This window comes from Pectinophora gossypiella, chromosome 9 (genome assembly GCF_024362695.1).
Source record: "Pectinophora gossypiella chromosome 9, ilPecGoss1.1, whole genome shotgun sequence".
Taxonomy (NCBI): Eukaryota; Metazoa; Arthropoda; class Insecta; order Lepidoptera; family Gelechiidae; genus Pectinophora; species Pectinophora gossypiella.
This window is the reverse complement of record NC_065412.1, coordinates 8,676,439-8,701,619: the sequence shown is the minus strand read 5'-3', so window position 1 is coordinate 8,701,619 and position 25,181 is coordinate 8,676,439. Positions and strand designations below refer to the sequence as shown.

The 25,181-nt window shown below is 34.6% G+C and overlaps 1 protein-coding gene and 1 pseudogene across 1 annotated transcript in view; both read right to left on the bottom strand.

The window, feature by feature from the left end:
- LOC126369571 (aminopeptidase N-like) overlaps window positions 1–13,965 on the bottom strand; it is a 30,114-nt gene extending 16,149 nt beyond the window's left edge. Inside the window, exons 1-8 of the mRNA XM_050014050.1 lie at window positions 13,838–13,965; window positions 10,757–11,222; window positions 10,122–10,280; window positions 9,605–9,919; window positions 7,713–7,896; window positions 6,926–7,079; window positions 6,490–6,571; window positions 6,194–6,377 (exon numbers count right to left, since the gene is read on the bottom strand). Coding sequence (XP_049870007.1) covers window positions 6,194–6,377; window positions 6,490–6,571; window positions 6,926–7,079; window positions 7,713–7,896; window positions 9,605–9,919; window positions 10,122–10,280; window positions 10,757–11,220 — 1,542 coding nt within the window. The 5' untranslated portion in view covers window positions 11,221–11,222; window positions 13,838–13,965. The remainder of the gene's footprint in view (window positions 1–6,193; window positions 6,378–6,489; window positions 6,572–6,925; window positions 7,080–7,712; window positions 7,897–9,604; window positions 9,920–10,121; window positions 10,281–10,756; window positions 11,223–13,837) is intronic.
- A 631-nt stretch (window positions 13,966–14,596) lies between these two features.
- On the bottom strand, window positions 14,597–24,717 carry LOC126369797 (aminopeptidase N-like; annotated as a pseudogene).
- Window positions 24,718–25,181: the final 464 nt, after the last annotated feature.

Sequence of the window (25,181 nt, the reverse complement as noted above, 5' to 3'; positions counted from 1 at the left end):
GGTATTCGACACCATCTATTGTGTTGTCGTAAGCAGGCTTTGAAGAAATGTCTAAAATATTCATTTTAACAACCCAATTGCTTTTAAAAAGTCCTTGTTTTCTTTAGTTAACTTTGCCTTCTTCTTGGCTGTATCTTTGCAGATAGTTCGGCGATGACTGATGTTTTTAGTTTGTTGTGTAGTGTATTTATTATAGTCGATCATTTTTTCTTGAGATGTAAATACAGCTGTACTTCTTCACCACGTAAGTTGATAGGATTGTTGGAAGTATCTAATAATTTTATATGTATGCAGCTGATACTTTTTTGGTTGACGGGGAAATAAATAATGTTTTTAGGAACTTCTACTATTCTGTATCCAGGAGGCACATTAAGAGCAAATTCATGTATAATGTGACTAGGTTCTCCATTAATATATGATCCGCTTACTAAATCACATTCAACTCTTACCACCGTTGTTGACAGAATGTCGACTGGGTGTTTAGAGGTGTGCATTATATTTGCTTTTAGAACGTGTGCTCCAAATCCTAGCAACTTACCAATCGAATTTTCTTTATCAAAATGTATATCTTTTGTACAAAAAATTGAGGTTTGTAGAGTATTATTATTACACTGCAGATTAAAGGCAGATGCTTTTATTTTCTCCTTCAAGTAATCATTTATGTCTTGTAGCTCGTATGCTCCTTCAGGTATTTCAATTAATTCATTATCACCATATATAAATCGGTTGTTTCTTTTATCGATATTAGGAATCGAATTAAATGTAGATAAATACAACAAAGCGCACTCATATTCACCGTCTAGCTGTATTGCAGGTGAATAATAAGTCGATAAAGCTGATGAGTTACCAGTAATTGACAGTGTGAAGGACATTTTACTATTAACATAAAATAAAACAATGTTCCATGTTATATATATTTATTCCAAAAGTCAACTAAATATGCCAAACACAAATGACCACAATTTACACTATTGAAATTCTGATATCTATTGTAATTATAATATATGTTACATTTCTTTAAATACTTTATTAGTTCTAGTGGAGGCTTAAGATCCCCATAGCTATTGAAATATTCACAATATTTATTTATTTTTACATAAGCAACCCAGTGAGTTCCTTCATTTTCTGAATTGTCTAAATTAATAATTCCACATTCAATTTTTTTTGGCATTTTAGGCAACCTATCTTTCATATAAACAGCACGAAAATAAGGAATATTTTTGGCATACTTCATAATATCAATATTTGTTAATGCTCGATTAGGTAGCTCTTTCATCAAGATTTGGTACATTTTATGAATAATCCGTTTCCTTTCTTGTAAGGTTTCATGTATAAACCTTTACCGATTGCAACCGATTCCATCACCTTATTATGACGTTCTGTTTCACGCAAGTTCTGTTGAGCGGTTTTATAGTCATTTACAGTTTTAGCAACACCAGCTGCACCGCCTGCTAAAGCGCCTAAGGCTGATAAGCCAGCAAATATTGGAATTAATGGTAAAATTCCTCCTGTTTTCGGTATAGGTATAACACGTGGTAAACGAATTTTATGTTTATGATTTTTAAAGATTTTTTTTGCAGCTAAATATGCATATTTTACCACTGACTTATTATCTTTAGGTTTCAGTTTCTTGATGTGTGACTTTATTCGAGAAACTAAACCTTTAAAACTTGTGATACCAGATCCCGTTTTTAATTTTGTTTTCATAACTTTACTGACCAGCCATGATGCGAGTTTTTCACCCTTCCCAGCGTTTTTTGCTTTGAGTCGTGCTTTAGCCATATTTAAAAGTTGTAAATCTGCTTGATGACGATTATGTAAATCACTATAATTCGAGTATGCTATGTCGTGGCGTTTGCAGGCTTCGTCAAGTTCATTAACACCTATATCACCTCGCAATAATCGTTCTTTTAACCTAGTCCCGGGTCCGCAATAGTTGTAACCTGGTAGGTGTAACTCAAACGGTAAATTATTTATTAAACTATTTATTAGTCCTCCTCCTTGCATGGGTACAAACATAATGAAAATAGATAGAGATAACTGTTCTATTTATTGAACAATCTCTTTTTTGTTAACCCAACTATTCTCTTCCTGTGATAAACCTAACCATTTCACATATAGTTGATTTCCTCTTTTCTTAATAACTTTTTCAATCAAATATACATCAGGATAAGCAGTTTTTTGTAATTCGTGTTCATAAAAGCCTCCCAATATTTCGTTACTTTTTTGATCTTCAATTTGATAAGTGACTGGCTTTGTATTTACACATTTTTTAATACGAAATATCTCTGTAGACCAGTTAGGTGTATATCCTTTGCTAAAACTACTTTTATATTTGCTTATACGAACGTAGTCACCAACTTTAAATTTATGACCATTTTTTTCTAATTTATTTTTTCCGATTTTCATTATATTATTTTTTATGATTGGTTCATTTTCATAATTGATGTCGATTGGTTTGAACTGTGTAGTACGGTGTTTAGTATTGTTGTAGGTACACACGATTTTATTTAACGGTATTCCTACCCACTTGTAATTGCCATTAAGACTGAAAAGTTTGTATAGTTTGGTTTTCAATGTCCTTATAACTCTTTCCACAATAGAAGCTTTTTTAGTAGAGTATGTTGAATAATGGTTAACAGATAAAGATTTCATTAAATTTTGAAAAATGGTGTTATAAAATTCTGTTCCTTGGTCAGTTTGCAAGTTGATAGGCTTTCGATAAGAATGCTTGACTATTGTCTCAAAAGCACGAGTCACCTCTTCCTTATTCTTCGTTTTAAGCGGTATTACCCACGTGTACTTTGAAAAACAGTCTATAACAACTAATATGTAATTATGACCCCTATTATAATTCTTTAAATGTTTTAAATCAATTAAATCAGCTTGCCATAGATCATCAATTCCTTTTAATATTACAGAACGGCGAATAAAATTTCTTCGTGCCGGTCTGTGAATTTCATTTACAACTTGTTCTTTAATCATTTTGTTGTTTCACCTTTTCGCTATATTTTTTCCTCAAATACTGATCAAAAACGTCTGGTAACTCTGCTTTTAAAGTTTTTAACTTTGAATCAACGTCTTTTAGAATGCTGCTTCTACAAGCACTTATCAGTAAGTCTACATCTGTCTTTGTGTAAGATTTAGTTGTAATTTTATCAACATATTCTTTATTCACTACATCATCGGATTCTGTTGGAGTCTTCACACCTCTCATTCTATTCAAATGTAAATTGATTTCTCCGTGTTCTACTTTAAGTACTGATTCTTCGCTAAAATTTAATACGTCGGATAAACGCATCCTTTTATGTACGTGGTGGCCGAATTTATCAATATTCATTTTAATAGTCTGAATTAAGGAAAGGTTGGTTTATAATTAAAACAATAATCATGTGTTTCTCTATTTATTTATTCTTGCTAAAATGGTATATTTTGTCACTTAATATTTTATTTTGGGTGATAATTCCCCGTTCTGTCAATTCTTCTATTATGGAAATCATTTCATTATCCAATCCTGTGTTGCCAGCTTCTCGCGAAGCTACTAATAATTTTAATCGCTCAACTAATTCGTTAGGATCATCCCAATAAATGTAATCAACATTTTTATTTATTTTTTTTAATACTGGTAAGCCTTCTCCTTTAGCAACACTCTCATCTGTACTGTTTGCTGATATAGAACGAGCTAATTTGAACATTGGTTTTATGATTTGTAAATATTTCCTTCCTTTATTGCTTTTTATAGGTTTTCTTGGATCATAATCTCGTCGATGAGCGTTTGTGTCTATTAACATTTGTTTATAATATGATTTATCGTTTTCAGATATTAGGCTTAAATCAGGAACTTTTTTGAATAGTAACTCTTTTAGACCTGGTGTAATTTGATATATACATCCATTTATTGACATTTGCTTATCATCAATAACCAACCGGGCTGAGCCAAGCATAAGTTTCCCACGTTCATATCTTGCACCAAATGGAACGTCTTCAAACACTTCCGGAGAAAGAGACCATGACGATATATTTTTATGAGGACTTCCATGAGATTCAATAGATTTGAAAGATTCATCTATATTATTATCAGTTGTAATACTTTCATCCCCTGAATCTTCTTCGGTGGTGTTATCAGATTGTTCCTCTACATTTGAAGAAGCATTTTTGTGCATTAATGTTTTATCCAACTGTACATTAGCAAAAGAGTCATCTCCACTAGATTTTATGTTATTCATGGAATTATTTAAAATTTGATTAAGTGGATTAACTATAGGCTTAAAAACGGTTTCCAGTGCTTTTTCATTATCCGACTGGATATCTCTCATCTTACGAACCTTCTTTTTCACTGCCTCTGCAGCATTAACTATCTGTCTTTTTAACGATTGTTCCATTATAGAGATAGCTTAATACGTGTTTTGCTTTGTACAGCGTAGAGACGAATAGGTAAATGAGGTTAAAGTGATACTATTTATAAATATATATGGTTGACGATGACAAAGTTGAGAACGCTATCATACTTGAGATAGACAACAGAATTTTCAGTTTAGTCAAAAACTATAAATGTATCAAACATCTTCCTGTACCCCCCTTCATTTTTTCCACAATCTTTATTTATAACTACATAATTATAGTTGTTACTCCATACCTTTGAACACATTTCTCTAAATTGTGCCCACGACATGTCTGTGCCTACATGTTCATCGTATACATGTTTTAGATTGATATCGTCCTGTTTAAATAATACTATCAAATTTGAATTATCTCTAACAAGTTGTTTAGGAATCTTAGTATAGGTCTGATTTAAATAAAAGCTATCTATATTTCTATGTCTCCCCATAGCAAAATAATCCCGCATGTTGTTTTGATTTTCACAGGCGACGTCGTCGAATATAATTATAGAATTCGAACGAGCCTCCTGCGGGCTTAGAACTTCATCTTTTTCATGAAATTTATAAAATGATACACCCGGTACCATTTTTAACACATTTTCTAAATATTCATACTTTGGTTGACAAAGAGACTTGGAATATACATATAAATTTCTATAACGAAGACCATTTTTATGCAATAAAAGTCCAATCATTAAATTAGTTTTGCCGCAATTAGATGGCCCACAAATAATGCACCTTATTGTATTCGGCAATAGTTTTCCATGACGTCGAGTGTCAGAGCTCGATATAGGACAGATTTCAGGTAGTTTCAAAGCATGTTTCTGTTTCACAAATTTCATTATAAGTATAAAGCGATGACAATTTGTCTATTGCGTGTTATAGCTTTTACAGCAATGAAATGTATTTCTTGACGCAATGTTATTTAAACTTAAATATTGATGTGATATGCTGTCCCGTAGGTTATGAGCATTCTAATTCGAAATTGTGACAACCACAAACGGTGGTAATACTGTTTTACGTTGTCGATTAGATAATTATTTTAAAACAGTTTATTGTTGTGTGAATATACCTACTTTCAATTTGTGAATTGAACATTCTAGACGAGTTTATTGTTAAAACCCCACACGGAACGGAGTGAACGCAAGCGAACGAAGTGAAGTTTTGTGTTTTAACGATAAAAACGACTAGAAAGCCAGGACAAAAATCTAGACTCAAAAAAATGTGATATGAAATCGACTCGTGCTATACTGGTGAGTGTTGTAGTTGCTAACCGATTGATCGTAATATTAAGAACCACACTCGATGTTATTGGGTATTTCTAGACCATCGAAGTGAAGGGATTCGCGAAAATGTTCTTGGGCATTCTAGACCATCGAAGTGAAGGGATCCGCGAGAGCGCGCGCGATAGCGCGTTGGCGCTCGAGCGATCCGACTGAACGAAGATGGTCTAGAATGCCCAAGAACATTTTCGCGAATCCCTTCACTTCGATGGTCTAGAATGCCCAATAACATACTACTAACGTGATTCATCAATGTGTACAGAGCGGTTCAGAATATGAATTTTAATTTTAGACAGCGTAAATAGTACATTATAAACATTTTTAATAATAGATTTTTTTTTATTTCAAATCTCGTCTATCGGATTTTACAGATAACAAATCTCACCAATTCTATAATAATGATTAAAATTCTATACAAAACTGAAAATGCTGATAGCGATGCTATTCAGAAGAGTCTCGATATTCTTTTAGCTTAAAATTAACTACTCCGAACACGTTTTAACCTAAATCTAAATTAATTTAAGTTTCTACCTGAGAAACGAAGATAGACTCGGCAGTTGGTGATGTTCGCCTGACGTTCAGGACTGGAAATCCACCTTGGGTAGTCCAGCGGGTTAGAATGGTGTCCAAGGTCCAGGGAATGGTGTGGTTAGATTCATCAAGAGCTTGTTGTAGACCAGCGTATAGATTAGCAGGGGCGGCCGCTTGGCGAGAGCTGTAGAAAACGAAATATACCGTAGTCATGTTTTTATAGGTACCTACTTATTATTAAATACTTAGATTAAAGGTAAATAAAGTTTTGCTTGAGCTCATGGAAATATACTAACTTGTCTCGCAAGTAGATAACGAGTCCTCTGCGGAACACTTCGGGTGTGAGGAAGTGTTGCGTCATACGAATCACGGATCCAGCTGCAACGAAACATAACATTACTATGAGTATTATATTTGGTAGGTACCTATTCTGTTTTGATAATAATTGTTTGTAATTAATTGTTTACGTAATATGTTTGTCCGTGAACACTCAGTACATCATCAACTTATGTTGGTTTTAATGGCGGCTCGCTTCGTGCGACACACCGTCATCTAAGGTCCTGAAGAAGTAAAGCAATCACAGAGAGAAAAAGAAGAGAAGAAAAAAGTATACAAGTGGATTGTATTATCTCACGTTCACTTTACATTTTTTTTGTCTTCACATGTCTGATGAAAGACGAGATTATATACAAACGTAAGTCTATTAGCAACATAAAAAGAAAAAAATTATACATTTCTGATAAGCAACCGCGTTGAATGTGCCAAGGATCTCCGAAGGTGTGTACACTGGATGTGTCATTGGGTTCACAGTAAGAACAGCGTCGTTCTGCATAACGTTTTGAAGAAGCAGCACGTACTGATCCATCATACGGAAGTTCGGCAGGACCTGAGAAAGAGGATAAAAAATGGTAAACAAAAAGTGAAAGGTGACCCTGAGGGAACAAATATGTAAAGGAAATTATAGTAAGTTGAAAAAAGGATTCTCCATAACATTATAAATATATTTCATTTATTCAAATACGCTGCGCTGGACCTCTATCTGTTATAGAACAACCGTAGCACCTACGCAATTATTACCACAGATTGACGTAATCCTGTTTACCACGGTGAAATATAAAATTATACTTTAACCTCTCGACTGCCAGAACGCTCATCTCGACTAGACACGATGTAAAATGTATTGTGTCTGGTATCTCGGCAGATAAAAGGTTAAGGGTGAATCTCAAAATTTCAAGTTTGGTGGCGAAATTTCATATTATTTTTTCGTGAAAAATTGGGTTCCGACATGAAAAAGATCCAAAAGGATCCTCGGTTCCGACATGAAAAAGGAATTTTTCAATTCCCAATTTTTCCAATTTCCCCAATTTTTCACGAAAAAATTATATGACAGTCGCCACCAAACTTGACACATTTTCATATTCACCCTTAACAGTGAAATTCCTTTTTTTAACAAATTACACGTAGGTCGTAGTTATTTAAATAAAAAAGTAAAGGTTAGTAAAGACAAGACAAAACTTACCAGATCAGTTCCATAATTTTCGAAGAAGTTGGCAAAGCCCTCATTAAGCCAAGTGTAGGTCCAAGACTGTGGAGTGACTTCATTTCCAAACCACATGTGCGTGTTTTCGTGACAGATAATACGGGCGATATTTTGACGAATAGCGGTAGTCGTAACACCTTCTTGAATCAATAGGGCTACTTCTCTGAAAATAATAAAATACGCAATGTACTTACAAAGAAAAAGACAAACAATACAGACGTAAAAATAAACTTTTACCGGGCTGCATATTAACTTATAAATCCTACTTCAGTTCGTCACCGTGAGACGTGTTCCAGTAGGGTCTACGGGCGTTTTTCGCTCAGAAATCCTACTCTTTTCGACCGACAGGGATGGCTGAACTAGCATTTCTAAATACCGGGCTAGTTTTAGAAAACAATATCGTTTTGAAATCCAGTGTACTGAGATTAAACGAAATAGTATAATTTTACTTAATAAATAAACAAAGTGTAACATATAACCTATAAATATTATCTTCGTAAAATTTTGACCATGTTAAATAATATCTAGGTACATTTTAGTCTGAAGAAAAATAAAATTATCAAGTCAAGGTCTATATTTTCCTGTTTTGCATTTTGCAATTTTCCGTATTGGTCTGATTTTAATTAAAATTTTCTTTGCATTAAGTACTATTTAAAGAATACTAGAAATGAGGAAAACTTTTTTGTTTTACCTTCATAGAGGAAGTTGAATCGAAAAAGACAATATTACTCGCAAAGGTTTAAGATAGAAATTCACATGACGGCAAAATTATGCAAACTTGGCGTTTGCACTTGCTTTTAGACGTTTCAAAGGGCAGAATTTTTCACTACCAATTGATGACTATGCTAATCAAACATGTCCATTACTTTATATGGACCTATTTAATTAGATCCCTTGGGGTAAGTTATCAAGGTCTCGCGGCTGAATTTCAATAGAGTCTCGAGAGAAATAAAATTTTACGGCACATTTACGAGTAGGAGATAGATTGAAGTTGTGCAGTCGCAAATTGACATACAATATTCAGTAAGGTCTTTTTATAATCCGAATCATAGTAGCTGAACCACCGAGGATAATATATATTTTTATCGGTAACGGCGTAAAATTTTAATAGTAATATCCTTAAGGCGCTTACACGGTCAAGAGTTGTCGAAGGAACGAATAAAAGGCAGTGTGTTCACTGGTAGCTCAAGGCGGTATATATGTCGTGGCCAGATCGTAGAATTGATCATTTCGTGATGTGTTCGACCATTTCATGAAAACGTCACATTTCATGAAATTGACAAATTAAATTGACCATATCGTTGAACCGTCAATGTTTAATGATATTTCAATCAACGTTTGGCCATATCATTGATATATGCGGTGTCCATGCTATTGTGTGGTGTAATAAAAAAACGAATAGTCGATTAATTTCTTGGGTTCAAAATTATTTGCCTAATTAATAGTATAGATATGGAAAATTGCAAAATTACATTGATTCATAGATTATAATATCAATCAAGTTTTAAACATAATCGACACCAGCGCCACTATCGGTGGATCATATTACTAATTTTACGATATGATTGCTAACGTTTGGCCATGTCATGCAGTAATCATGTATTTAGTTGCTCATATCGTTAAACGTTTTGTGTTCATTGATCTGCTTAACTACATCATGGTGTGGCGAACGAGTAAGATTCTTTTTCATAAAATATGACCAAATCATGAAATAATCGAGCACACCGTGAAATGATCAATTCTAAGATCTGGTCACGACATAGAGACGTCACGCCTCGACCGTGTGGCGACGCTCCCTCGATTTCGCCGCAACCAAACCCCGAATCAGCCGCGACGCGAAGAATAGAGGATTAATAGATAAAATCTTTTACCGATAAATAACCAATCCCCAGTTTTCCATAGCACCAGCTGCAAAATCAGGAACCGCAACCTTGTCGATCTTGGGGAAAGCGTAAGGCAGCTCTGTGTATTCTTCCAGTGCAAGCATATTCCTCTGTCCGTAATCCAATGCAAATGCAGCGAAGTCTTTAGTTCCTGGTCTTGAGAATACTTTGAACGGAATGTTGTAGATAGGATCATCCGAATTATCGATATCTTCGAAGTTCGATACTAAATAAGCGAGAAGGTACGTGGACATCTCTAGTGTATCTTGGAATTCGTATTTTACATATCCCGTTACATTGGTTCTGAGGAATAATAATAAATTCAAGTGAGTAAAAAAGGTTTTGATAAGATTTAAATTAAATTAAACTTGAAAACATTCCTACGTGAGTAAAATTGCCATTATTAAAAGCTTGGTTTGTAAAACCAAGTTTTAAAAAGAAATCGTTGATTACAAAACAAAAGTGATTTTAACAGGTAAGTAACGTAAAATCTGCAAATACTTACTTCAGTTCATCAGTTCTGATAGGCATGTTGCTTCTCACAACGGAAAATGCAGGCGGGGCATATATTGTAGTTCTAAAGATAGCTTTGCGTGCTGGTTCGTCATAGCAAGGGAAAGCACGACGGGCAAACGTTGGCTGCAGTTGGGATGTGATCAGATTCCTGCAAAATAATCATAATATCCGTCTAACATAATCGATTGGGCTAGTATGTCACTCAGTTCATGGTGTCTATAATATCTTGAAAGCCATATTAAAGCGCAATATACACCACAGCTGCCGACTCGCGGACATTTGCCGGCAATGAGTAAGTCGCCGATATGTCACCAAAATATGAGAAGGTTTATCTTGAGGATATAATTCTTTTTACACAAGCCACCGGCTTGTGTCGGCGACTCTCGTTGTTAATATGTATTGCGCATTTAAGTGGTTGCAAGTTGTTATCTAATGACTTGTGAATCTGCACACTTTAGGTATCACCTCTGTTCAAGGTTACAGCATCAAGTCAATTACAATGCTGCTAATGATGTCACCAGTAATTGAACCGACCGTGAGAAAGACGTTATTTTTATGTATTTAATAGATATTTACAGTTATCGGGTTTAAAGTTAAGTTAAACAAATACCTAAAGATACTTACACCGTGTTACCATCATCATCCTGATAAGTTGACACATAAACCCCAAACATGTTCTCAGCGAATTGGCCAGTATAGTTTATATTTACTATATGAGGCACCATAGGCTGTATCGCAGTATTCAAGTTGATTCTGAGCAGGTGAGTATCGTTGTTGGCTAGAGTATAGTTATTGAGGATATCCGTAGTGCTACCCTCAGCGTAGACGGCGATATTGTTGATCTCCATAGCCATAGCATGGAGAACGATCTGACTTGTTGATATGACTGGCAGTACTCTTATAGAGACACTTCCAGTAAAGGATTCAACATGGCCTGGATCTAGGAACAATTGGACGTCATAGAAAGTCGGAAAGGACTCTCCTGGTAGGACGTACTCTGCGCTTAGGTCTTCATTTCTGGTAGCCACTTCAGACAAAGGGATGCCCATTGCGGGCCCCAGCAGGGCCAAACATAGAAGTAAATACATATCTGAAATAATTCATAATACATACAAAATATAATAATATATTTTATAGTTAATGCAAACTAATGCATGAACATTCATAATCTGTGTATTTCAGAAGTGAAGGTATTAATCAATACGTATTGATAAAATAGCAACTATACTGATTAATAATATTTCTCCCTAATTTTGTAACGTCTACCAACATAAGCAGATATAGATTCTTCCAAGACGTACAGTACACTGCATTTTCAGTTTTGAAAAATTCGAATGTCACCCAGAGCACATTGTTTTTAATTTATTCAAAATAAACAAAAGACGATGGCTGCAAGTTGTCTTTGATTACTTGTGGCTCTGCCCACCCCATTAGGGATTACGGGCGTGAGTTTATGTATGTATGTTTGTAAACAAAAGACGACTTGATAAGTTCTGGGGGTTAAAATGACCGCATCGAAGCAATTCATCTAAGAAAGCAATATTGCTATTTGACATTTGATTGGATTGCGCACTTAATTTTATATGCGCAAATGCAATATGGCTTTCTTAGATAAATTGTTTCGATGTGGCCTTTTTAACCCCCCTGTTATAGCAATCATAATTCCACACAAAATTTAAATTTCTGACAGCGCGTAACATTCGGAAGAATCCTGATGTGTTTTCCGGTTGAAGTTACAAATTCTATTTTATTTAGTCTCGAAATCCAAATTAACTATTTTATTTAGTCACATTAATAAAAATCTTTGCAGACAAAAATGTTGGTTGCATTCGAATTAAATTGACATCAAATTTAATGAGTGAATTAGGTAGAATTTTACCTACTTCTCTCCTGAAGTGGGAGTAAAGATCTGAGAGTGAAGTAAAAACATAAACTGCTGCTTATCATCCCGGGCATGTCGTAAAAACCAACGCAGACGTAGGTTGGTATGTCAAGTGGATTATTCCTATCAATTCTCTTATCGTTTTTTATGGATATTTCAAATCTTTTATCTATATCTATCTATACTTACGTTATCAAAACGGAACGTGAAAAGTCTAAAGATAAGTATAAGAATGTGGGGATTCAAACGCAGTTTTTTTTTTAAATATAGCATTTTTCCTTCATAAGTCATAAAATACATGTTTTTGCATTTGCATTCAATAAAGTTTAAAAATGTAACCAGATCATCGCAAACTACTTAAGTACATTAAAAAATTAAGAGTTACTTTCTTTAGTAGAAACTTCACTTTTTATGACATTTTCTTTTTAATATTGTACAAATAAAACATTTTGATATTAAATACAATATACTTAGCAACTTTTCATTTGCCTTCTTACTTCTAGGTAATAGCATAAGCGATAAGTGGGAGTTGGATTAAAATAAGTAGGTACTTAAGTATTTTATATCAAGTAAAATCAATCTATTAATTTTTACATATTTCCTCGCCTTATGGTTGCCGGGAAGAAATCGCTTCAAGCCATAAGGCCGTCATTTGTCATGTACTTAGTTAAGACTCTTTTGTACCTATTTTATTTTATTTTATTTTGGTGCAATAAAGTATATTTGTATTGTATCAAGTATATAACTCATAAATAAATTACTCATAAATATAGCTGAAAAGAGACCGATTTAATGACTCTTGAAAAACAACAGTAGCAGATTATGAAATGTAGCTCAAGAGCTCTCCGAGGGAACATTTTTGTCTCAATTGTGCCACTTAGAACAAACTGAAACAGCATATTGCAGATTTGGTGCCGCGAATGAAGGAATATGACCCAATTTATTTGATTTATTCCACGTTTTGGGAGATGCCACACGGACGTCATCACATCGTTGTGACAAGGAGCTCCGTCGTTTTACATAATATACAAATTAGAGCGATGAAGCTCCGACGTCGGTACTCAGCGACAACGCATCGTATAGTGTGCTTGTATTGTCGTATCATGTCATAGTCTTGTGACGATTCGTGGCACTACCTATCCTGGTACAGATGACGCGCGTGATTCATAGTAATAAGTAATACGTACTCAATTACGATTGCAATGTTATAATACCTACTACAAACACACACACATAGTGTTAGTGACATCGTAACGAATACTGAGGGGGATGATTCAGACCATGATTCTGAGTTGATATTAAATGGAATTTTCCGTCGCAAAATTCATGAATTTTTAGTTTTAATTTAATTATTTTCAAGTCTATTCTTTTGCGATGGAAAATACCACTTAATATTAACACAGAATAATGAGCTGAATCATCACTCTCAGTATTCGTTACGATGTCACTTACACCCCGTACAAGTACGTACAGGTAGCCACACAAGTAGGTATGGGTGTTAGTGACACCGTAACGAATACTGAGGGGCATGATTCAGACCATGATTCTGAGTCGATATCAAGTGCAATATACGGTAGGAAAATTTATGAAAATTTTAGAGTTTTTTTAAATTATTTTTCGTTCCATACTTTTGCGACGGAAAATTCCACTTGATATCAACTCAGAATCATGGCTTGAATCATCCCTCAAAGTTTTCGTTACGATGTGTTTTTTCTCTTAACATACTTCTCTTGCTTCCTTCACAATCATCAATCCACACGCGCGCCTTTTCGGACTAGACCATAAAACCTGTACTACTATTAAAAATACTAAAAAAATCTTACCTTTACGTATTTACTAGACAACACACAAACTCCCACTGATCTAATACAAATTTATTGCAGATTACTCAGATAATTATCTACTTTATCATTATTATAATACCTATATCATAAATGACTTATTCGGAACTAAACTTGTCAGTTATCACTTGTGATTACGTATCATAATGTTTAAAGGTGTATATTACCAGAATAACATTGTTTTTTAATAAGACTAATATGCATGCACTTAAAAAGTGTAACTATATGTAAGAGTTTCCATGTGGTCCTGTGTACGCGTACACCCTTCTCAAACAAGGAGCGCCACCGGTTCAATACCCAATATCGATTTTTCATCAATAAGTGTTATTACTTTATCTTAAGTGCAATTTTCACTAACACAGTTGACTCGTCCAGGCCGGATTACCTACGGTGACCTAGACGGCCATCACATCAGATAAATACAAGTTTTCTCAAGTTATACAGTTTTTATTTGTCTTATAAAACATTGTCGACATTTTATGATAACAACAAGCTCTCAAAATACATACTTAAATGTATCTGTATGTACTCTAACACAGTTAAGTAAAGTCAAAGTTTCTTTTTGCGTAGAAAACTTTTTCAATTTAGTTCAGTTCTTTTAGCTTAAAGGGGAAAGCTGTCTGAGAATTTCTAAACAAAGAATTTTCTCAAACAGGACACAGCATCGCTATATTTTATATATGTAAGTAGATAAAATAAATAAAATTATGGTTGGGTTGAAGTAAATACAAAAGCTTTAAATTAAATCACTGAAATAATTACATTATCGGTTGAACAAAGTCACGAAGATAGATAAAATAAGGACTATGCTAGCTGTCAAAGCATTAGCAGCGTTTCCATAGTTCAGACGTAGCCAGGAATCGACGATAGCCAAATGCTCACGACTCCAGGTGATGGAGGAAGCGATGTTCTCTTTAATGGCACTCACTACCGCAATCTCAGCAGCAGTGAGAATTGATCCATGTCGCTCAACAAAAGTGTCGATCTGCAGAAGCAATACAATATAATGACAGAAACGGCCTAAACTGTGAGTCAGAATACAAAATTACAAAAAACATGTTGTTTACTTTCAGTTTTTAAACGTAATTTTTTTGTAATTTAAAGACATGGGTTACTCTCATGGTAACTTAAAGACAGTATGTAAATCCTACAAAATAGTGAATGCCATCCCAGGAAAAGTACAATTACTAATGACAACGAAAAGTATAAGAATGCGTAGACTCACTTTTTAGTCATGTTCTTCAGAGTTCAGTCTCCTTGCAAATGCATTCAGGATATTGGCAGTTCCAGAAATCCCTTGAACCCTACAAAAAACAAATTTAGAAAGTCAATTATTAAAAATAATAACCGAAACCTATGAAAGAAGGATGCCTCAGTATAATACATTAAATCATTCCGAGAAGTCTAACATGTTACACTTGATTTCTATGTAAGTAAGTGACCTAAGACAACCATAGTATCTCATTTAAATAAAAACTTGTAGCAAACTGTACCATTGCATTTTTTCTATATTTATTTTTAATAAAGAATCCTAAGTAATACTCCCAGCTACATGTTTAGCAACTAACGTTTAAAACTTTTATTTTTTGGGGTAAGTAGGTAAACTGTTACTCGTCCATCATCTTGGATTCAAGTCCAAAATGTTTTAAAAGTGCGAAATCATCTTTAACCAATTTACTATTTTATAACACTTTTTTCTTGAATGGTATTTTTGTCTTTTCGCCTTTGAGAACATGATCATCTATAAAGTATTAGTACGTGTTTTACCTTGATTGGATTATATCGAAATGTTCAACAACGAAGTCAAGAGCAATGTCCATATTTTGAGGGCTCGCGTTAATAACAGACACCACAATAGTGTCTAGGTCTTGATCCCACACGTCTGAATCGTCGGAAATCACTTGGTTCAGGTAACTGTGGAAATATAAGAACAGGTTAAGTTTTCAAAGTCTTCTTGTAAAAAATGATTTTTAAAATTAAGTAAAGTGTAATCATTAAAATTGTGTCAATACAACAGCATTATAATAATGTTACTTACAATTCAAGAAGATCTTCATTCGGAGTGTAACCTAGGGCATTCAAGAGGATACTTTGATCACTAGAGTCTGTGCTGTTTAAGTATCGTTGCCAGAGGAAGTAGAAGTTTCAAACACGCAGACGGTTCGTCGCTGACGTCGCAAAAAGACGTATCTGCAATTTTTTGCTAAAATAATTTGTATCTTATTGACAATTGCAAATGGTGCAAATCAGATTTGCCAAAAATTTTAGATACGTCTGTTTGCGACGTCAGCGACGGGTTGTCTGGATGTCTGGATTGAGTGTTTGAGCTATAAGTAAACAAATATTCGTTCGAATAACTTTAACCGTACGTAGGACAGCTGACATGTTATGAGAGGTTAAAATAATAAATTAATAAATAAATAATACCTCTATAACGTTAGTTTGGTTTTGCGATTCCGACTTGCGCACTGAGGGTTCCGATACTTTGTATGTATGTAGGCAAATTCCTTTTTTAACACAAATTTTACGTACAATTTAAAGAGTCGTCTTATTAATTTTATTAATTAGTTGGAAGTTAAGTAGGCACAAAAGTAAACTTACCAGATCAGTCGCGTAGTGTTCGAAGAAGTTGGCAAAGCCCTCACTGAGCCAAGTATAGGTCCAAGACAATGGAGTGACTTCATTTCCAAACCACATGTGCGTGTTTTCATGGCGGATAAGACCAGCGATATTTTGACGAATAGCGGTAGTTGTAACACCATCTTGAACTAATAGGGGTACCTCACTGAAAATAATAAAATACAAAATTTACAAAAGAAAGGACAATCTTTACAGACGTCAAGGGAACCTCTACCAGGCTAGGTTTGGAAAACTATTAATGTATATATGGAACTTTGAAGAGAATACTGAGATAATAGAATTATACCTAAAAAAATATAATCTTTTACTTCTTAGATATGTGTACTTAACACGTATATACGTGTTTATAGGCATATGCCTGAAAACAGATACAATTATATTCAGGGGCTAGTTTCCTGTTTAAATTTTCCATATTATTGGAGTTTTTAATTAAAATTGCCTATGTATTACTCTTCAACCAATTCTAGAAAAGGGGGAATCTTTTGGTGTTACCTGCAAAATGGGAAAAAAAACAATATTATTGGCAATTGTTTGGAATACTAGGTATGACACGAAACGGAAAAATTATGGTAACTCGCCGTTTGCACTTGCTTTCAGACATTTAAAAGGGTAGAATTTATCACTACCAACTGACGACTTTGCTAATTCAACTTGCCCTTTACTTTCTATGGACCTATTTAATTAGATCCCTTGAGGTAAGCTATCAAGCTTTGGCGCCTGAATCTCAATAGAATCCCGAGAGACACTGCTTTTATGACGAGTAGAAGATAGGTTGAGGTTGTGAAGTCATGCATTGACATAGAGTAAGGCCAGTTTGTAATCCGAATCATAGTAGCTGAACTATCGAGGGTGTATGTATAGGCATCGTAATTACCTATACCCCCTAAAGCGCGTCGCTTACGATAAAGTCTTCGAGGCCGTCTACAAGTAGGGGCGAAAAACCAGTGGGCTGCATCTAGGTTTTCTTTAGGAGGTGAGGCTCCTCCGAGGCTGCGTCAAGGTAGCATTGTGGTGGAGTCAAGGCGGGGACGCTAGCCCCTATTTTGTCATTGTGTTTCTTACAAAGAGTCTACGCTTCGATAGTGCCACGATGTCGCCTCTTCTCGACACTCGTGTGAATGATTCACCTAAAGTGAATTTATGATGCGTTGTGATCGTCCAGTTCTAAATTTGAGTGCGTTGCATACTGGATTTTTTTTAAATTTATCATTAAAACGAACGAACAAAATAAATACTTGTTATTGAGTGAATCAAAATATTTATCTTATCGATTGAAATGATTGATTCGTTTTTTTTTTGAAGTAGAAGATTAATAAATGCATTACTTACTTACCGATAAATAACCAATCCCCAGTTTTCCATAGCACCAGCTGCAAAATCAGGTACTGCAACCTTGTCGATCTTGGGGAAAGCATATGCCATCTCTATGTAATGTTCCAGTTCAATCATATTCTTCTGTCCGAAATCGAGTGCAAATTCAGCAAAGTCCTTAGTTCCTGGTCTAGAGAATGCTTTGAACGGAATGTGGTAAATAGGATCTTCTGAATTCTCGATGTGTTCGAAGTTCGATACCAAATAACCGAGAAGGTATGTGGACATCTCTAGTATATCTTGTCTATCACGATACAATTTATACCAGTTATAAATCATTTTTATTTCATATCAATGCAGACTGCGTGTACAGCTGTAACATTCCACAATGAATCTCTTTTCAGCATTCCAAACTGGTGAATACGCGTTTTATCTGTTTGCTGCTTCCTGTGACCGCGAGATAAAAATGAAAATACGCCACATAACATGATAACTACCTGTATGAAACGAATCATATTTTTTGGTTTTTATGTTCACACCCTTTCGAGAAGCTGAGACTCGTGTGAGTATTAAAAAATGATCTTCAATCTACATACAAAATGACGTGGTTGTTACATAACATACATAAACATAAACAGCCTATATACGTCCCACTGCTGGGCACAGGCCTCCCCTCAATCAACCGGAGGGGGTATGGAGCATACTCCACCACGCTGCTCCACTGCGGGTTGGTGGAGGTGTTTTTACAGCTAATAGCCGAGACCAACGGTTTAACGTGCCCTCCGAAGCACGGAATCATCTTACTTTTTCGGACAATCAGGTGATTCAAGCCTGAAAAGTCCTTACCAAACAAAGGACAGTCTCACAAAGTGATTTCGACAATGTCCCCATCGGGAATCGAACCTGGACCTCCAGATCGTGAGCCTAACGCTCTAACCACTAGACCACGGAGGCTGTTACAACAAGATAATTTTAATAAGAAAGTACTCACTAAAACAATAACCCGTTGGCCGCTAAAGAAGAAAAGAACAAATAAGTAAAGCATGTTTTAATAAAGGGTACTTACTCAAAAATAAAACGGTTTTCGAGAGAATGACACCAATACTTAGAAGTGGATTTTGCTGAGTCAAGGAGTTTCTGTTTCAAATTGTTCCTAATTAAAAAAGAAACTGCTGAAATCAATTTATCGAAGTGATCCTAATAAATTAAGTTACTTAATTGGATTGTCATCAATATATTATATATTTTTAAAAATAAGACACTTTACATTGTTTAAGTTTACGCGGTTATTATCATAATTAAAGCACATAATAACGGGTTCTTACCGCGTTTAAATGGGGTTATGAGACTCCCGATATTTCGTCACTGTTGCAAGTGCCATGATCACGGGATGACTCATTTAAACGCGGTAAGAATCCGTTATTATGTGCTTTAATTATAAGACACCATGTAAAGTATTGGTTTAGTATACAAAGACTCTATAGTCATAGAATAAAAAATAAATCTATAAGGTATAGGGTAAATCTGATCAGAATGTGTCGTATTCTTAATATGTACTATAATTTTGTATTAATTACCGAGATCTTCGGTGACGACTTTGGTCACTGAATATTGTATTCAATTACCCACCCTATTCACACAACTTCGGCTTATAAACAAGTAATCTAGTCAACTGCTTTTTTTTTCAACAAAATTCGACAACACACTAAAAAACCACACCTAAAAAGTCTTTAGACTATACAGCTTTTTTTGCAACAATAATCTCACCAGTTTGTTGTTTGTTCACAATGATCCATTCAGCCTGTGAAAGTCCAGGGATGTCGATGGCTACTGCAGGGAACGATGGTGGAATCCACGCTTGGAGGCTCGTGTCATTGAAGGTCACATTGGTGGACCAGTTGACGGGCACGTGCCAGCGATCAGTGAACGATATCGAGGAGTCAGTGAAGAATCGTTGCTGTGAAAGAAAATCTGTTTCAAATAGGTGCGTTACTTTATAAAGAGAAAAGTTTTGTGAGTTTTTCTAAAAACTTTTTAGATTAACGTTACATCTTGTGAAACATGTAAAGAGAAAATTTATATCGAAAAAAAATCTGACTCGTATGGGATTGGAACTCGCAGCTCTTGTCAAGCCGGAGAAGAGCGTGTTAACCATTACACCACCGGGTCCTCATCCTATCCATACGAAATTCTTTCGATCTGTGTATCGCCATTAAGCCGACGCCAGCGCCATCTATCTAGAATATTGAGTACTAATATTGTAAAACCTGTATTAGTAGTAACTCTCGAAATTTTGTTCGAAATTGCCAATGCATCACTATTAATATAATAATACAAGTAATGTACATTTAAGTTAATAATGTAATTATTTCATTACGTACTGTTTTAAGTTTACGCGGTTATTATCATAATTAAAACACATAATAACATCCCCATCAAACATCATATCCCCATTTAAACGCGGTAAGAACCCGTTATTATGTGTTTTAATTATTTTCATTACGTTCTTATCAATGAAAATGGAGATTTTGTCGCAGGATACAGGTTCTACTATTCGTATGTGAACCTAACTCTGTGTAGATAAATTGGTTTTCATGCATACGCTTGAACAATAGGATTAATCTTCACCTGAAAACTCGGGTAGCTGAGTCGAAACAAAAGGAGTCTTGCACAAGCTTCACCAAGTTCGTGTCGCGTTCACAGTATTATACTTTACACGTCCACATAGATACTTCAAAATTTAAGAATATATAAGTACTATAAGTAGTTATTCCAAATAACTATAATATTCAGTTTTTATATGCAGAACTAGAATATATTTATAGAAAAAAAGCACATAAACCATTTAAACGCGGTAAGAACCCGGTTATTATGTGATTTAATTATGATAATAACCGCGTAAACTTAAAACAATGTATATTTATAGAACTCATCGATATATACAAGAGCGATTGCTCACAATATTATTTTCTTTTTTTTAATATAAATACCAATACAGTAGTCGAAACAATTATAAAGTTGGTCAATTAATTAACATGACACAATTCTCAGCCATCAGTTTACCGAAAGGTGAATTAAGTACCCAGACCAACGAGATAGGCGGTGAGTTGAACCAATTAATTTTAGTGTTTTTTTAGGGTTATGTAAAAACAAATGCTTTGAGGGTATAAAAACTCCCCTCCCATATATGCGTGAAAATTAAAATAATCCTGTACTTGATGTCACAAAGTCGGATGAAAATAAGGATTTACCTCAGAGCTGTTATTAACTTTACCTTTCCAAACACGTTTTAACCTGGGATAACCTACCCAAATAAGTTCCGTTACTACCTGAGAAACGAAAATAGACTCGGCACTTGGTGAAGTTCGCCTGAAGTTCAGGACTGGAAATCCGCCTTGGATAGTCTAGCTTGTAAGAAAGGTCCCCAGAGTCCAGGGAATGGTGTGGTTAGATTCATCAAGAGCTTGTTCTAGACCAGCATACAGATTTGCAGGGGCGACCGCTTGGCGAGAGCTGTGGAAAAAGATAACATAAGCTCAATACCATATTGGGATAGCATAATTGGGATAGTCAGAGGTACATCCATCGCAAGGTAAACTAAGTACCCACACCTCATCGAGCTTTATGTTAGGCCAACGTCTAACATATAGTGTATAGTGTAACATATAATGTCAAGCCAAATGTGAAACTGCACTTAAGATAATTTAAGTAATAATTCATTGGTGCATTTTCGGTTCGGGTCAATGAAATAATTCATAAACTGATTACTCTAGCCATAGAGGCGGTAAATCAGCTAGTAAACAAACACTTCAGAACTCTGAAACCGACCCCGCTGTCGTGGTTGACGTTTTCCTTCTTTCAGTGCTCATTGTTATCGGCTCAATAAAAATGATTGATCCTTTCAAATATAATCTTCTCAGACAAAATCGTTGGCAAAACCACACAAGTATTAATGTAAAATAGGTGCCTAGGTAAAGTTTTGTTTGGATATGCAGCTCATGGAAATATTATCATACCAACTTGTCTCGCAAGTAGATAACGAGGCCTCTGCGGAACACTTCGGGCGTGAGGAAGTGTTGCATCATACGGATTACGGACCCAGCTGCAACGAAACATAACATTTTACTTGGATGTATTCTGTAACTGTTATTTAGGAATTTAGGCATATTTCTGTTGGTATGTATTAAATATTTAAATATTAAAATGTTACAATACTTCTTATAATAACATGACAACGGAATGGACGATAATAAAATAATCATGATGTTTAGGCTAGATAAAGATTATAAAATTTGAGTGATTTTTTGTTTATATATCATTTTTTTTTTCCCAGTTTGAAATTTTCAGGCCCTTAACCACTGAATTCGACTTGCATTCATTTTTGTATCATAAATAATTGATATCTCGTTGTTTAGGATTTGTGCCCGGTTAATGGCAATAGGCTCGTCCTCTATTACACGGAACTTAAACATAGCGGGCAAGCAGTGGGTGTACATACACTTCTGCCTATCCATCTGAGGATACAGGCGTTATTTTTTTTTTTTATTTATTTATTTAATAAACTTTGAGTATTCAGTTTTGATGCATAGCATCGCTAAACCAGGAATGGTTTGTCTCGATGCTAGGTTTCCTGTCATCAATCAATTTATACAACGTTCAAAAACATTATATATATCAAGAACAATTAAAGTACTTAATTAAAGAACATAATAAAATAAAAATAATGTTGTGGGTAGTAGGACATTGCAGCTCACCCGGTAGACACGGCAGTACATCGCTCTTACCTATGTGTACCGTGTGCCCCTCTCCGATACTCCAAACAATACACCAGTCGTACATGTATTTAAAAAGAACAGAACCAGTTCCAGTCCATGTACAGGCTCCTTTTTCTTGATTTGACTGTAATCGTAACATGCAAGTGATTACTGTCGTTTTATTTAACATATTATTGACCTACTAGTTTTTTAAACAATTCATCCTTCAGTGTTTTTGAGATATTTGTGGGCGTGATTTTATTTTTTATTTCTGTGGTAAGTAGATTTATAAGATTTGGTATAATATATTCCGACGTTCTCTTTCCGTAATAATTATTATATCTGGGTTTTGTTAACATGTGCTTGTGGGTATGTCTCGTAGTTTTTTTTTGTTGTGATTTATGTTGATGTTATACTCTGTTATGTGCTTAATTTTCTTTTTATGAGTTTCCTAAGCACGGGTGACTGCTATAAAACAAAACTTATATTAAATTTATAAACACTTGGTATGCAAATATTGTAATGCACTTAATATTGTAAAAATTTAGGTAGGTAATTGTTTTAATCTATTTTGTTTGTCGACATATTTATCGTTCTTTAGATAGTTGTCTTTCAAGGGATAAACGTTAATTCAAATAATGATGAATGGGTATTATTCATGCTGAGAAACGTAAGCCTGTTTATATCTGTTATTTCTCTCTCTCTCTTTCTCTCTCTCTTTCTCTCTCTCTCCTTGGAATTTATGATTCCCGTATTTCTGTCAATAATATTATTATATTGTGTAGCAGTAAAATTCTCCTTGGTTTGAGAGCAGAACAGCGTTACGTGGGTTAACCATTGTATGCACAAAATAATTATTATTTACTTAGTAACCATGAAAAAGCCAATCACTAAAATACGAGAAGAAAAGAGAGTTGTACAATCTTTGACAAGTTTGCATTACCTCTTGTTCACTTTCTAATACAAGAAAGATTAAGGAATAATGTCAGATGAGATACTATATTGAAGACTAACGTGATTTTATTATGAATAAATAATAAAAGTAATATCTTATATTTCTGATAAGCAACCGCGTTGAATGTATCCATGATCTCGGATAGGTTTGGAAAACAATTGATATCGTTTGAAAATTCAAACAGTGTACCTACGTACTGAGTTTAAAAATAAAAATGAATGAAAAAATACATGTTTGCTTCTAAAAATATGATCATGTTAAGTAACATCTAGGTACTTCACACGTTTTAGCCTGAAGACAAACAATATTATATTCAGGATCCTGTTCCGTTTTTGCAATTTTCTATATTAGTCTGTTTTTAATAAAAATTGCCTGCATATTACTATTGAAACAAGAAAATAGGGAAAAGTCTGGTGGTATTACCTGCAAAGAGGAAGTTGAATTCAAAAAGACAATATTATTTACAAAGGTTTTAATGTTACAAAACGGCAAAATTATGCGAACTCTGCATTCGCACTTGCTTTCGGTCGTTTAAAGATATAATTCTTCATTAAAACTGACGACTGCAAATTGAACGTGCCTATTACTTACTATAAACCTATTTAATTAGATCCCTTGAGGATATATAACAAGGTATGGTGTCTGAATTTCAATAGAGTTTCCAGAGAGATAAAATTTTATGGTAGTTTTACGACGAGTAGAAGATAGGTTGAGGTTGTGAAGTCGTAAATTGACATACAATATTCAGTTAGGCCAGTTTGTAATCTGTATCATAGTAGCTGAACTATAGAGGATGTATAGGCATAGAATAAAATAATACTCAATAAGTACTACGTATAAATAACACGCTGTCGCGACGCATTCTCAGATCTCGCGTAAGGGATACACCTAAAGTGAATTCATGATGCGATATGTTCGTTTAGTTCTAAACCGTTTGATTGCTTTTATGCACAAATGCACTTAATACCATCGATATCAAATTTCATGCGATTTGTAGCGAATCAAAATACGATAATTAGATCTTTAAGGCGAATCGATTAATGTTTTTCTTTATTAAATAAATTATTTATAAGAAATAGCATCTCTTACCGTTAAATAACTAATCCCCAGTTTTCCATGGCACCAAACACAAAATCAGGAACCGCAATCTTGTCTATCTTGGGGAAAGCGTATGGCAGCTTGGTGTACTCCAGTTCAAACATCTCTGTTCGAAGTCCAAGGCAAATGCAGCGAAGTCTTTTGTTCCTTGTCTTGAGAATACTTTGAACGGAATGTGGTAGATAGGATTTTCTGAATTATCAATTTTTTCGAAGTTCGATACCAAAAGCGAGAATGTACGTGAACATCTCTAGTGTATCATGGAATTCCTATTTGAGGTATCCTGTTACGCTGGTTCTGGCGAAAAGTAATAAAATTAAATTAGTAAAGGTTCTTTCTACGATTTCTGTTAGATATAGATAAACGTACTTTCGTGTCTAAAATTGGGAATGTAAGGTATTTTAATGGTATTTTCTATTAAATTTTTAAATGAAACGTTATGTTATTATAAAAAAACGAATTTGAATATTTTTGCTTATCATGCAGTTGTTAATTTTTACGTTTTTTTTTTTAAATATCTCCTAAAGAAGGCTGTTAAAGCTGATTCTGAGCAGGCGGGTATCGTTGT